This window comes from Pezoporus flaviventris, unplaced genomic scaffold, assembly GCF_033815535.1.
Source record: "Pezoporus flaviventris isolate CSIRO_AGI_PZ_B2104156 unplaced genomic scaffold, CSIRO_AGI_Pfla_v1 ptg000045l, whole genome shotgun sequence".
NCBI classification, from domain to species: Eukaryota; Metazoa; Chordata; class Aves; order Psittaciformes; family Psittacidae; genus Pezoporus; species Pezoporus flaviventris.
In genome coordinates, this window is record NW_026892593.1 from 10,205,781 (window position 1) to 10,220,459 (window position 14,679).

General features: G+C 45.2%; 2 protein-coding genes across 3 annotated transcripts in view; both read right to left on the reverse strand.

Annotated features, from left to right (window-relative positions):
- The window catches only part of NAMPT (nicotinamide phosphoribosyltransferase), a 29,659-nt gene extending 28,710 nt beyond the window's left edge, over positions 1 to 949 (reverse strand). Inside the window, exon 1 of one of the 2 annotated variants that reach the window (XM_061467413.1) lies at positions 727 to 949. In XM_061467413.1, the coding sequence (XP_061323397.1) occupies positions 727 to 786 (60 nt within the window). In that variant the 5' untranslated portion in view covers positions 787 to 949. The remainder of the gene's footprint in view (positions 1 to 726) is intronic. The other variant, XM_061467412.1, reaches the window with a different exon arrangement.
- SYPL1 (synaptophysin like 1) overlaps positions 1 to 14,679 on the reverse strand; it is a 132,109-nt gene that overhangs the window by 62,463 nt on the left and 54,967 nt on the right. The window lies entirely within an intron of this gene.

Below are 14,679 nucleotides of genomic sequence, written 5' to 3' on the forward strand. Positions count from 1 at the left end.
AAACCTTGCCTCACAAGTGTGACACTGCAATGACCACAAACTAAGCAGAGGATTAGGAAATACACACTTTAAGTCAGCCGGGTGCTCAGAGCATTCTGCATCACAACCCGACACGGGACCGCAGGCAACGGGCAGCCCGCACACCGTCCCACCCCCGAGCAGGCAGAGCGGGAGAAACAAGACGCGGAAGAGTAACAGCTCCGCTCGCCTCTACCCTCCCACCGCGCCAACACGTGCGCCCACTCCCGGCCCCAGCCAGGGCGGGAGGGCAGCGCGGCGGCCGCCAAGGGATGCTCGGCAGGGCGGGCACCCCGCCCCCCGCCATGGCCGCCCCTCGCGCCCCGCCCGCTTTCACTTTCTTTTCTCGTCCGGCCGCCGCCGGCACCCCCCCGGCAGCGCGGCTCCGGGTACCCCGGCGGGGAAGAGGGATCGGCCGCACGCTCCGCGGCGCGGGGCTGCCGCGTCAGCCCCCGGCCAGGCCTCCACGCCCCCCTGGCCGCCCCGAGGCAGGGCACCCCCTCTCCCACCTCGGGGGCTGCAGGGCTCCCAGCTCCGGCCAGGTGGACAGAGGGAAGAAGCCGGTGGCGGCGGGGCCGGCACGGCTCAGTGCCCTGCGTGTGGAGCGCCCGTCGCCAGGCCCGGCAGGTCCGGTGCGGCGGCACCAGAGCGCCCGCAGAGGTGACGCGCTTCTGCCCGCCCGCCAGCCGTGCCCGTGCCCGCGCCCACCTTGTAGGAGTCGGTGGCGAGAAGGATGTTGAACTCGGCCCCCGCCGCAGCGCACTCCATGTCGCCGAACCCGCGGAGGCGCAGCCGCCCGCCCGGACGGACACGACTGGGCTGTGCCGCTGCCCGCCGCCGCCAGGCGCTCGGTGCGGGGGGGAGAGAGGAGAAAAGGGGACGGGGACGGGAGGGGATTACGGCCGGGGGGGCGGGGGCCTAGCGCGGCCTCCCGCGGCCCTGATTGGCTGCACGTTTCCGCCGCCGAAGGAGATGCCGTGAGGTCACTGCGCGGGCGGGGCGGGACTAGGGCGGCAGGCGGGCTCTGATTGGCCCCGCCGCTTGGTCGGTGCAGAGGAGGGAGGCGGTGGCTCTGACGTCATGGAGGGCGGGGAAGAGCCCCCCGATGCACGTTCCCTTTCATTGGGTTCCGGGCGCAGGGCTGGAGGGTCGGGTTTGCCGCTGTGACGTCACTGCGCGGACGGTGGGCGCTCTCTCGCTATTGGCTGGCGGCGCGGCGACGTGCTCGGCAGAGCGCGCGGGGGGGGCGGGCTGCTTGGCGCGGGGCGGTAAGAGGGCTGCGCATGCGTGGGGAGCTGGTGTCGGTTGTCTGCGGCAGTGGTGTCCCGGCTGTGGTTACGGGAAGAGGTGGGGGCTGGGGCTGGCCGGGTGGACCCCGGGTGTCGTGACCGGCGTCAGCTGCTCTGCCGGGAACGCGCTGCCCGTAAGGGAGGGCCGGCTGCCCGTCCGCCTTCCCGCGCCTGCCGAGTTCGGAAGCCCGGGGCCCTGTGCCCGCCGGTGGCGGGACCGTGCACTCAGCTGCACTGAGGGCGAATAACTTCTAGCAGGGCTGGGTGAGGGGGGGCGGCTGCCCGCCCGGCATGCAGCCTGGCCTCGTGTGCCCGTGGGGCGAAAGGGCGTCAGTGGGGTGAGGGAGCCCTAAGAGCGAGGGGGCTCGGGCGGGCGAGCCCCTCAGGAGTGACACAGACACCGCTGACCGGGTGTCTGCCACTGCGCCTGTGCCAAGAATGGACAGCTGCGGCAGCCATGGGGCGTGCCATAGCTGTGCTCGGGTCAGGGCTCTTGGGCCGGTGTGATAACGGAGAAAGGAGATGAGCACATGAGCTTCGAGAAAGAGATGGGGTAAGAAGGTGGAGAACTTGCAGAAAGTTTCCTCATTCATGGCAGTGTTCAAGGCCAGGTTGAAACAGGGCTTTGAGCAACCTGCGGTAGTGGACGGTGTCCCCGCCGATGGCAAAGGGGTTGGACCTGGATGGACTTTAAGGTCCCTTTCAACCTAAACCATTCTGTTGTTTTATGAAGACAGAAGGCATGTGTGCGTGCTTGAAAAAGCTGCAGTTGTATGGAGAATGACAACAGCTGCTGTCCCTGTCAGGTCTCCTGTTACCAGGGTGCTGGGGTTGCCGTATGGTGAAGGACTCCCTGGCCTTCTAGAGCATCAAAATCTCCATCTCTACCTCCACCACACCACCAGTTGCTTCAGTGGGAGAATATGATAAATTTCACTAGAAAGATACCTCCTTGTCCGTATTGATCAGAATATAACCGTGCCTTAGAAAAGCTTTATTTTATGCTTTTATAACTGTATTTGGTCTTCTAATCTGTGTAAATTCCGAAGTTTTTTGTATCATATTTTGCTCTTTGAATTGTTCTATGACAATAAAACACTGCTTTTGGAGCAAGTGGCAAACATGGTGTCTGGCACAATCATTGGCTTGTCCATGATAGGGAGATCGTTTTCTTGCCTTCTACTAATCAGATGTATGGCAAACTAACATTAAATACCAGCAATACTACTGACCAAGAATGCATTAAAAAAGCTGCTTAATTAGCTTTTCCTGTAAAACCATTAGTGAATTAACACTTAGGTTGAGATTTGGTGATATAAACCCCCCAAACCGAGTAACTAATAACTGTTTATTAAGATGGTTTAGAAAAGATGACATTTCACTGGATTTTCTTAAAAATACGAGTATCTAAGAGAGTTGCAAAGAATAAGATCAGGGATGGGATCCAGATATTTTGGACCTGGTGGTTCCATAATTGCACTGTGAACCACACTCTTTTTATTACCTTTTTTGTGTCCTTGTTGACTTCAGCATGCTCTTGCTTTATGCACCAGGTCTTTTGTTTAATTATGACTATTTACTTACTGTTTGGAAAACGAAAAAGGAAGGTAAACACTGACAGCTGCTAACAACAAGCAAGCTGTATGAAACCACTTTCATTAGTTTTCTCAGGAGGGAAAGGGTTCCCATAGATCAGGAAAAAGTCACTGAAACAGTTGGAAATGTTAAGGCAATATGTATATTAGGAGTTTCCTGTATGCTTCCTTCCGCCAGATTGTCTGTGCTATCTTGCAATAAAAGTCAGTTGCAGCAAGGGCAATTACAATTATTGTTATAACCCACCATGAAATTGCAACTAACCATCTCCTTGTCTTAATTTTTCCACTTGTTCAGTCCCATGGACACAAAGTTATCTCCTTGCTAGCTCAATATAGGAAAAAAAGTTGAAATTTCCATTTTCTTTCTTGGAGCTCTTAGTAGCTCTTTCCCTTCTTATCTCTTTGTCTTGTTTGTTGTTGCATGGCCAAACCAGTCTACTCTCTTCCATTAGGTAAACTTAAAGTGCTGTTTATTTGCTAGGCTGGAAAGCTGCTCTGAGGACATGGAACTGTTGGAACAAGTCCAGAGAAGGGCCACGAGGATGATCAGGGGACTGGAGCACCTCCCGTATGAAGACAGGCTGAGGAAGTTCGGGCTGTTCAACCTGGAGAAGAGAAGGCTGTGTGGAGACCTCATAGCAGCCTTCCAGTATCTGAAGGGGGCCTATAACGATGCTGGGGAGGGACTCTTTGTTAGGGACTGTAGTGATAGGACGAGGGGTAACGGGTTCAAACTTAAACAGGGGAAGTTTAGATTGGATATAAGGAGGAAGATCTTTCCTGTGAGGGTGGTGAGGCACTGGAATGGGTTGCCCAGGGAAGTTGTGAACCTGGCAGTGTTCAAGGCCAGGTTGGATGAGGCCTTGGGTGATATGATTTAGCGTAAGGTGTCCCTGCCCATAGCAGGGTCCTTTCCAGCCCTAACGATTCTATGATTTTCCTTAAATACAGAATGTTTTTTCCTGAAGTTATCTGTACTTGCCTCCTTGTTGATTCCTTTTGCAGAGTGTCCCATCAAGGTGACAAGAAGATGATAGGGTAATTTTAAACTATCTCTATATACAGATCTCCCTTGTTTTGCCCCTAGACCTTCTTCTGTGATGTCGTTTATGTGAGAATTTCCCCCTCTGACACATCATTTATCTGTGTATTTTTTGTGTGAAATTTCTCTGTCACAAAAGACAATTCTTAATTTTCGCTTGGAAAGTCTATTTTAGTGTAAAGTGTATTAGTAAAAAGATAAGTGAATTTGATCAGATCAATCTTTTATCTTAACTGTTGCAAGAAATTAGAAATGGCAGAGAAATACTACAGGGCTTTTTTTTCTTTTCAATTAAAAAAAAAGTCATTTCTCGCTAGTGAATTGTGCTGATTGATCTTCAGATCTTCAATAGAATAATTAATAATAATTTGCTTAGACAGGTATTTTTTGTCAGCATCTTCCTCCTACTCCTGCTGGCTCTTTGTTGTATCTTACAACGTGCCAGAGCCAGAATAATGGTTTAATTTAGCTCGCATGAACATATCTAAAGCTGTATCTGCAATGAAATATTGTGAAGTTAGGACACTTCAGAGTGTTAGAAGAAAATGGTATTATGCTAAACAGAACTATATTAAATCACAGGTTGCTGGTAAAGGGAGCGTACTGTAAGTTTTGAAAAAAATAAATAAAACTCTTGCAGCAGTCAGTAGATAGTAGGAGTATAGTTACAACGGCAGAAGAGAAATAATCCTAGGAACCTCAATACTCAATTCCTGTGCTGTATTTACCATTTATTACTATGAAACTGTCTGGACTGTTCATCTGGCTTATTGAAATCAGCTTTTGTCATGTATGTGAGGCTTAACTTCTCTCTTCAGGTGGAATCACACCAAGAAATCATGTTCTTCAGTTTAAATGCAAGTTCAGCTAAATTGTTGCTGATACCATTTAGCCTCCTGATAGAGTTCTTCAATAATTACCTTCTAACATTTGGCATTTGAGAGGTTTTTAGGGGTACTCATTTAGATATTTTTAACAAAGCTCTAACGGTAGCTTTAAGAAATTAATATTAATCAAGGGACATGCTTTGTTCCCCAGGGCTTTCTAATAATAAATGATACTCTTTGTAGCAGAAGTGTCCAGTCTGCGTTTTATATATTTAAAGCCTAGAATGTAGTCTGCTGCTGTATTTGGAGGAAAGCTATCCTGCAAATATGTCCTCAGGTTGATGTCTTTGGAAGTATACAGGGACAGCCAAATAAAGATGGATATTACATTAAATCCCTTCTTTGATCACTGTTGCAAAACTTGGCGTTTCCTTCGTCTAGCTGTGAAAGTCCCATCACAGTTGCACAGAAGATCTATGTGACTGAAATATCTGCACACACCATGGTTATTCAGAGTATGAGTTTTTCCCTTCTAAAGTGTTCCTAGTTCTTTTGGTCATTAATTCTGAGCCCGAACCAATCCCCTGTGCTCCCTTTGTTTGTGTGATAATTCCAAGGAATATTCACAGATTAAATATCAACATTACCTCCTAATATTGTCTTTATATTTTTCTGTTCAGATATGTTGGCACAAGAGCACGATTTTAGCTGTGCTCCTTTGTGCCTTAGGTTTGGTGTAACTAGTACAGTGGCGTTTAAGCTTATAAAGACTGGCAACAAGTCCCTTGGTGCCTGACTGCCAGGCTGGTATTACTGGAGTTTATCAGACATCTGTCACTCTCCACCTCAGTGCCTACAATTCTTTGCTGTAGAGCTATGAGGAAAACAGAGTGGAGCCTGTAGACATTTTTCAAGACTAAGTCTCCTAAATCTCCTTTCATCCTTCCTAAAGCATCCCATCCTACTTCATTCTTCAGTGTCTCAGCAGTGTTTCCTCTGTGCTCTTGTAGCGTTCTGTCACCTTGGATACCTGGCTGGGGTTCCAGAGTTAATCAGTGCATAATTGGTTAAGTACATCTAAGTAGATTTTAGTTGGCTTGAGAATTTAATTCCCATTGCTAAACAGTATCCACCAATAGTCCTGTTAAACAGTATCCCAATCACAGAATCATGGAGAGGTAGATCATTTTGAATAGAAGTCAATAAAAAAATCCTGATACATCATTTTAAATCATATTCAGTAAATGAAACAAGCCTAGTATTTCTGCCTTCTGCATTATCCAAAGGCCTCTCTTTAAAAATTACACGCTATGCAGACTGTATAAATAACTGACTAGAATATGTATGAAAAATAAAAGGAATTGCTTTATCTATGCAGTATGTAGGACAAGGTTAAATCCAGTGCAAGATTTGGTTTACAGGAGATGGCCTTCTTCTGGTGAATAGTCACATTGTATTATATGTAATTTGATATATAGATCTTTTGCCTGTGCATGTGTATATATTTATAACCCCCCCTAATATTCTGTTGAAATACTACTGCTTGATGGTCTGTCTACTGAAATCCGTTTTCAGTCCATGGCATAGCATCTCTTTTCTGAACTCCAGCTACCAAGAGGTGTTTGTGTGACTGCAGGACCTGGGTCAGCAAGATTCACACCTCAGCGCAGCTAACCTTCAAATGTTTGTCAGACTTCGTGCTCCTGAGTGTGAGTCACAGCAAGTCAGTTTTTCTTTATACCTTCTTAAGAGCTGCGTCTTGCCATTTGGTCTTATCTTTGGAAGTCAGTGCATGTGTTTCTTCTGGGAACTGGATTGCTATCTTGCCAGACGTGCTGTGAGACTTCTTGGCTTGGTTTTTGGAAGAGGTGAGTTTCAGATTATGATCATGGTTTTGTATCACAGCACGTGAATTTTTATTTCTTTATGTTCATTGCATAACCAGTACTGAGGTTTTCGTATTTTATTCTACAACAACAACAGTTCAGTTGCTTCATTGTTCAGAGTAACTTGAAGCTGAGATAACTTGAAATGCTGTCACGCAGGTGGGAGAATGCCACAGGACACCCTGAGGCTTCCTGTGTTCCAGAGGTGCCTGACTGGTTCTGCATAATCACTGTGGATCCAGCACAGTTTACCAGCATTGGCTGAGTCCTGAGGCTCCCTCCTCGAAGAGCCACTCGGGTGGATCTGCTCTGCTTTTTTTCCAGTGCTTAGGATTCCTTGTGAGCTGTATGGCAAGACAGTGTTGCACTTGGACATTTGAGTGCATCTCTGTGGCACCAGATTAGATTAAGAAAGACCTTCCTGATGAAGAGCTTGCTGAATCCGGCTCCGTGAAGTTGGAGGTGCTGATGTTGCACTTCTGAGTTTTCCTGGTTTTGTACCATGGTCCAGATATACAGTCTATGGATCTGGCTTGGATCAGTAGAGCTTATTCTTCATGTTCCAGATCATGTAAAAGTGGCTAAACTGCTTCCAGATCCGAACCAACACTGGAAGCTGTTTAACCTTGCTTGTGCAGCGTGGCACCTGAGCCAATAAAATTTGTATTAATAACCTCTTGGCTATACAGAGTGTGTCCATGGCACAATTCATGTACAACTGAAATAACCCTCCTCAGCCAGTTAAGTGATGGTGATGGAACATGGGATGCAGTGCAAGAAGGCAGCTGACATGAATAGTAGGCTGGATCACCTGTGCTTTGCCCACACATCAGATTTTCCAAGCACCCGAACAGCTGGGTTTATTTTTCTTTTAAATCAAGTAAGCACAAAGTATTTTTTTTGCTTCTCAAATCAAATTTCCTCTACTTCATTACAGTGCCCTGAGGCTCAGCTTGGGCAAATAGAGTTCGTCATAATGAATGCATCTGGCTTTTACAGGAAGAGGAATGAAATATTTCAAGTAAATATGTTTCAGGTTTCACAGGTATTTCTAAATAGCTTCTTCAGCAGTGTTTGGCTAGTGGGGAATTTGCGGTGTTACAAGATGGTGTGAAGATTTCACTACCATTTGTCTAGAACAACATTTGTAATTTAAGCAGTTTTTACTGCTCCAGAGTAAAGCAATAAATAGTGAGTCCTCCGGAGCTGTGACTATTTCTAGCTCTGTGTTTATCACCTGACCTGGTGAGGACTGATTCAAACCAGGGCCTCTGCAGTTACACAGTAACAACAGCAACCGCAGTGTCTGTGAGGCACGATTGAGCTTTGTATAGTGGAGACATGAGACCTGAAGCTAAACTGATGGATTTTGTTGTGTACTTCACAGTACACAATATGTATTCAAATGTGAGAGAGAGATGTACAGTTGTGTGTCTTAGGTACAAATACGAGGTTGACAACTGCGGCTATACCACTGAGTTAGCAGAATATGAAAAAAAATCAGCCTCACTGCCACAGTTGTGTCTGAACACTAAATGACAGTTCTCCAGTTTGGAAAGACAGAAGCTGACTTTCTAATGATCCAGGTCTCCTTGTTTATTCTAGCCAGCTGAAGGTTAGATTTCTCTTAATTTGATTTCTACATACCCAGGAAGAAAAAAAACCTGGAACCCCCTAAAAACACTGATTGCCCAGAATTTCTGTTTTCGCTGTGTAGATAACATGAAAGACTACAGATTTAGTGATTGCCCAGTTTCTGTATTGCTTATGCTGGTTTTGCAGGAGGACACGTGAAGCTGAACAAGAGAACACATTTGGGAAGAGCCGTAGAGGACAGGCATTCAGCATTTTGCTACAACCCCTCAGTTAGAGGAGATGCAGTTTCGCAGCTTGAGACATCAACCAGTCTCCTCACATGAACTTCAGCCTTGAACTGTCTTTTCTCTGCAGTTGTGTTAACATACTCAGACACTTTTTACTTAGGCTTGATCTCCAAACATGCACTGCTTCTCCAGTGAGCACCCTGAGCTGCCACTGACTTTAGTATGCTCAGGATCTTGTACGCTGTTTCTTTAAAGAGAGAAAAAACAAAAAAGGAATAATTTATTTATGTCCTCTGCAAGACTTACAGAGGGCAGGCTGTACTGAACAGACAGTTTTCTGGCAAAAAAAAATCACAAGGTTACAAATCTGTCGCACTACAGATTTGTGATTTGTTTTTCCCCTTGCACCCTTTCTAAAAGGCACCTAGGAGGTTTATCAAGGAAGTGCCTTGCTCCTGCTGCTCCTGAGGGGTGCAAATATTTAGATTATAAAGGGATCAAGACAGAGCCCCAAGGTTTGTCCATTTTCATAATAGTTCATCACAGATTATAGTTTGATTAAGAGACAAATTAAGACCCTTTCATTCAGTCAGCAAGGGTGTTTGTAACCATTGCTGGACCTGCGATGCTGCATAAGCATGCAGGGCTGTTCTGCTAAGTCATCCTAGCTGTAGTTGAGAAAATCAGGCGTACAGATGCAGGATCATTTCTGCTCACTCAGTGCTGGTTCATGCAAACTACTGCTGGACTGTGCCACAGCTCAGGCTTCTGTGCAGAGAAACTAGTGAAATCCTCATGGAAATTTATATTTAGGTCTGTATTTTGTTGCTTCTTATGGTAACAATAAAGGGAAAATTCCGAGTTTAGAGTATCAGCCTAAGCCCATAACCAGCAAAAACTGTGTCAAGTGCTGGAATTTAGGATGTTAGCAGTTGATTTGAGCAGGATTAAAATCAGCACTGTTGGTGAATAATTGCAGAAGTGATTGATCACAGAATCACAGACTGGTTTGGGTTGGAAGGGACCTTAAAGATCATTCAATTCTAATGCCTTACCATGGGCAGGGGCACTTTCCGCTAGAGCAAGTTGCTCCAAGCCCTGTCCAACCTGGCCTTGAACACTGCCAGGGATGGGGCAGCCACAGCTTCTTTAGGCAACCTGTGCCAGGGCCTCATCACCCTCACAAGGAGGAAAATCTTTTCCTAATATCTGATGATGACAGTGTGTGCGCACTCATTTGCAGAGCTGGTGATCTTTTTGATGTCTCAAACAGAAATGATCTCTGAAGTGTTTTGTTTTTAAAACAACTGGTCTTACACAATGTTTGCACTGTGCACCGGGCTTCCCGAGATCTCTGTGGACTTATTCATGTGGAACGCAGAGTCACTGAAGCAGCAGACACCCTCCTAGAGCTGTGCCCCACAATCCTTACAGCATAGATGAGATGTAGGTTTCTTCTGCTGTCTGTCAGACCCAATCCATCTTTGATTCTCCCAGCAGTACATCACCCTCAGTAGGCTGGCACACAGCCTGGGCTTGCCTGTAGCCAGGGGGTCAGGGTGAAGGGCACAGGCTGGGAACATCAGCACAGCCCCTTTCTGCGGTGCTGCTGCTTAAAGGCATGGGCAATTTCCTGCCCTCACTCTACACAGGGAGAAAGATTGCAGCTGCATTTGCAAAGAGCTTAATCCCATTAGTGTGCATGAAGCATGGCCTAGAAGTGCTCTATGGATGTAAGCAGAAGGATGATGGCTGTGGGTGCTGACAGGCTGAAGAGAGGTGGGCACCGGAGCAGTCATGCTGTGAGCATGCACAGAGCAAACTGATAGGCACCAAGAAGGTCTTTGGGCTAAATTAGTAGGCTGCTACTATATTATTAATAGACTCCTACTATATTATACAGAGTTTTCTATGAATGTTTGGGTTTTTTTTTGTCTCTATTAAATTCTACTCACCTTTGTCTTAATTTTAATTTAGTGCTTTGTAATTAAACATGAAATAAAAACTGGAAATCGGAGCCTACTGTAACAGGAGAAGAGGAGGCAGGGGTGAACTTTATGTATCAATTTCAATACAGATCAGACTGATGCATAGATTAAAAAAGCACATTACCTCAAATTATGAGGTGCTACAAGAGTGGAAGGCTGCCTGAGCCTAGTAGGAAGAGAGATGGCAAGCATAATATGTAACAGCTTGTGCTGCATCCGGAATCAATGTAGGATCCCAGTTTGAGCTATTTGATTTGGATTGCACCTACTTAGATACCTGTAGGTCTGGCTTTACTCTTTCACTTTTGTGACATTTGGAGAGTTTGTCAATCTGATAAATTGCACTGAACTGAATTACAGTGTGCCCCCCTGCACACAGTCTGTGCTTGCCAGCTTCTCTCCTGGTTTGCCATGCTCACTGAATTCAGTTTGTGCTTGTCATATCATTTCTTCTTTAGTACTCTCAAGAAATGAATCAAATAATTAAAACATACCCCAAAATCCACACTTGTTTGTAGCTAGTCCTTCCTCTGGGATCATTAGCAAGGTGTCTTTTACATTTGCCTCTCTGTAAATTTGATCCTGAGATCCCAAAGTTAGCGGAAGCAGGAGTGAGATTTTAGATTGCCATTTTTTAGAGGTGTTTTTATGTCAGAACAGCACTGAGGTTGAGATGAAGCAGTATCAGATCTCCAGCAGTATTACTTTTGAAATGTGAAAATGAGGTAATCTTTAGCAAAAAAGAAGAAAAAAACCCTGGCATTTAGCTTGTCAGGTAGCACCTAATAATCATTCCACAAATATTTGGGGAAGTTTGTGGTCTAGTGAACCCAATAAAGTGAATAATTGGCTTGTGACAATCCTTGGTAAAGCTTTCCATGGCCTCTATTTGTTTTACTGTATTGAACCAGCCCTTTCCGTACTTTTTCATTTTCTCATTCATTTTGTCTTTCTATCTAAAGCACCCATTTTGCTGCTTCTGGCAGGAGTTTCTTTCTTCTTGCTGGGGAAGCAGAAGGTATCTGATGTATTTTTTTCTCTGCAGATACATCCTTCTATGGTTTATATAGTAATGTTTTTCTCTTACATAAACTGGCCATAGAAGTGGAAATTAATCCATATTACTGTTAAGAGGATTTATTTCTGTGTCCTTGTATATTTATTAGTGTTTATGTATTATCCAGTCACTTAACTTATACTTCATAAAGATCTGCCATTTGATAATAACTCAGTTCCAATTAGAAGATTCAAATCAAGAAGACTTTTAAGATTTAAATAAAAATTAACTCATAAATGTTGTGCAATATTTGTTAATCCCAAAGGTCTCTTTTAGAGAGAGAATGGAAACGCAACACTGGCAATTTGAGACTGGACTGTCTGAGTGTGTAGTTTAAGAAACAATGTACTATTTGGTGCTGAAATACTAAAGATTCAACACTTTTCCTCCCATAGGGAAATATTGTGGGAGGGTGAAATGAAAAGACTGAAAATCCAGAAGACTGAAAATGAACAGTCCAGTAGAAAACAGTGACAATGTGGAAGAAATGGTCAGTCATGCTTGGTTATGCAGACAGTGTTGGAGGAATCTTGCCCATCCTTCAGGTGGGGGTTCTCACGAGTTTTGCTAGATCAGGAAACCAGCAGAGGAGTTGTGTCCTAATTTATGTGTAGAATCGCACTGTGGTACAGCAGTGTTCTGGCTGCTGGCTCTCCAGTTTATCATCTCTTCCAGCATATCAGCCTTCCAAGACGTGCCTGAGATTAAGTATGATGTGCAAGGCAGGGTTAGGTCAATGAGGATGGCTATGGAGTCTCATAAAGGTGATACGAGAGCTCCGGGTGCATTCAGGAGGTGGTATGGTTCCAGATCCAGACCTGGGAATTAGAGGGAATTCCTGGATGCAATGGTGTATGTGTAGTCTCTGAAAACATTGTGCTATTTTGAGCTCATGAGAAAGGAGATGTGTCAGGTGTGTCAGGAAGGGAAAGAGATGAGCTGTAGTCTTGGCAAATACCACGTCCATTTCTTTTCCCACCATTTCTGTTTGGATCTCAGGCAGCTCAAATTGTCTGTAACAACTGACAGAGCTATTCAGGTTGGAAGAGACCTTGGAAGAGTTCTAGTCTGGCCTACTGCTCAAAGCAGGTCAACAAGGAATTCAGAGCACATTGTTCAGTGTGACACGAGATGTGTCACATCTTGTAAATTTCCAAGGACAGAAGTTCTCCAGTGTCACTGGCCAGTTTGTTCCAGTGCTTAATTATCCTCCTAGTGATACACACATACACACACACTCTCCCTACTTTGTGTTCAGCTGGAACCTTCCATGTTTCAGCCTCCTTGTAGGCACTACAAGGTTGCTATTAGGTGCTCCTGAAACCCTTCTCCAGGCTGAATAAACTCAACCTCACCTCCTAGGACATTAGGACATGTGTGATCTGATCACATTAGATGAGTCAAGTTTTCTCAAGAAATTCTTGCCTCGATACTCTCCTGAGGGGAAGATAGTTCTGCTTTTCTCCCCTCTCTAGGCACAACAGCATGGGAGACCTTGTTGGTGAAGACTGAGGCAAATTGGGTACCTCAACCTTATCTATGACCACTGTCACTAAATCACCCACTCCATTCAGCATCAGGCCCACATTTGTTTATTCTTTTAATGCTAATGTAGTAGTAGAAGCTCTTCTTGTCCCCAGTGGCCTTTGCAAGTTTAAACTCTACCTGAGTTTTGGGTTTCCTGGCATCATCCCTCAGTGCCTGGGCAATGTTTTAATATTTCCTCTGTGAGCCTCTGTCTCCTCCATCCATCCATCCATCCATCCATCCATCCATCCATCCATCCATCCATCCGTCTCTTAATGTCTCAGTGATTCCAGTGATGCCATAGTGTATCTGGATGCAGAACTCTAGCTGATCCCATTTCTCTGTCTGCCTGTGTTTGTGTATGGGCATTTGAGGTGGCCCCTTTACACCTATTTCATCCTTCCCAAGGGCTCTCTTGCTCCCACCACCTTGTCTCACCTGCTTACCACCTAGACCTCCCATGCTTAGCTGCAAGCTTGTGATGGTGTGTCTTGTTTCAAGTCCTCTTTACCTGTTAATAAGTCTGCTGCCTGTTCCTTCCCTGTAACATGAGGAGGGCTGTACTTTTCTGTCTTACCAGCATATCATCATGATAAATACATGAAACAGCTGGGAGCAGAACTGGTTGAAAAGAGAAATATCTGCCTTGTGGGAAACTTGTGTGTGCGATGAAAATTATGTTTGAAAAAAATGTAGAAATGTCAATATTTGATGTGGAAAGATTTATTGATACATATTTTAAGATAAATACAAATATTTTATTAAAAACAGTCTTCAAAAATGTTGAAACTGAGGCAGGGCACTCAGCTTCAAGACACCTGCCTCAACTGCAGTGCACAGCTTAGGTGCTCTGCTTGGAGCTCAAGAAGGATGAAGGGAACTGGGAGACTGGAAGTCCTGGGAAGAGTGAATGAACCTGGAAGCTTTGGAACTAATGGTTACAGGGTTTCTGAGCTCCTCATTATCCATCGGAGCACTAAATTTATTAGCTTTGGCTGGGTCATCCATACCTTTGGGGTTTCCTGGAAGCCCTATCTAGCCTAATAAAAGTGTCGGAAACAAGCAAGATAAGGTTTTATTTGAACTTCTCTTTTTAATAAGAAACTCTTTAAAGCCTATATGTATTCATGAGATGTGTTTGTTCTAGCTACTCAGTCTTCCCTACCTGTTAAATCAGAAAATTGCCCAGCCAGTTGCTGCATTATGTATGCAGCACTGTTGCTCAGACAACGCAAGCCATTGGGAACCTGGGAAATGGTGGTCTCCATTGTTACAACCAGAGATTATGGAATTCCTTGAATGTTATGCCAATGGTGAAGGAAGTTGGCTAAGATGCACCATGTGAACCAGCTGTTCCCCTTTTACTATGACAGGCAGTAACCTCTTCATGAAGATATGTGACTCTTGGTGACCCTCTTTGTCAAGTAAGCCAGCTGAAAGACTGCAACTGCAGGTATCCCCGTTGAAGGCCACTACAAGCAATGCAAATACCTCTGAGCAATTGCTGTAGTCACTATTTCCTCTGATTGTGAATAGGTGAAAGTAATTCAGACCAGTTCTGGTTCAGGAAGTGATGGTGGGACTGTATAAGTAACACATACTGAAATCTTTCTCCATATAGATA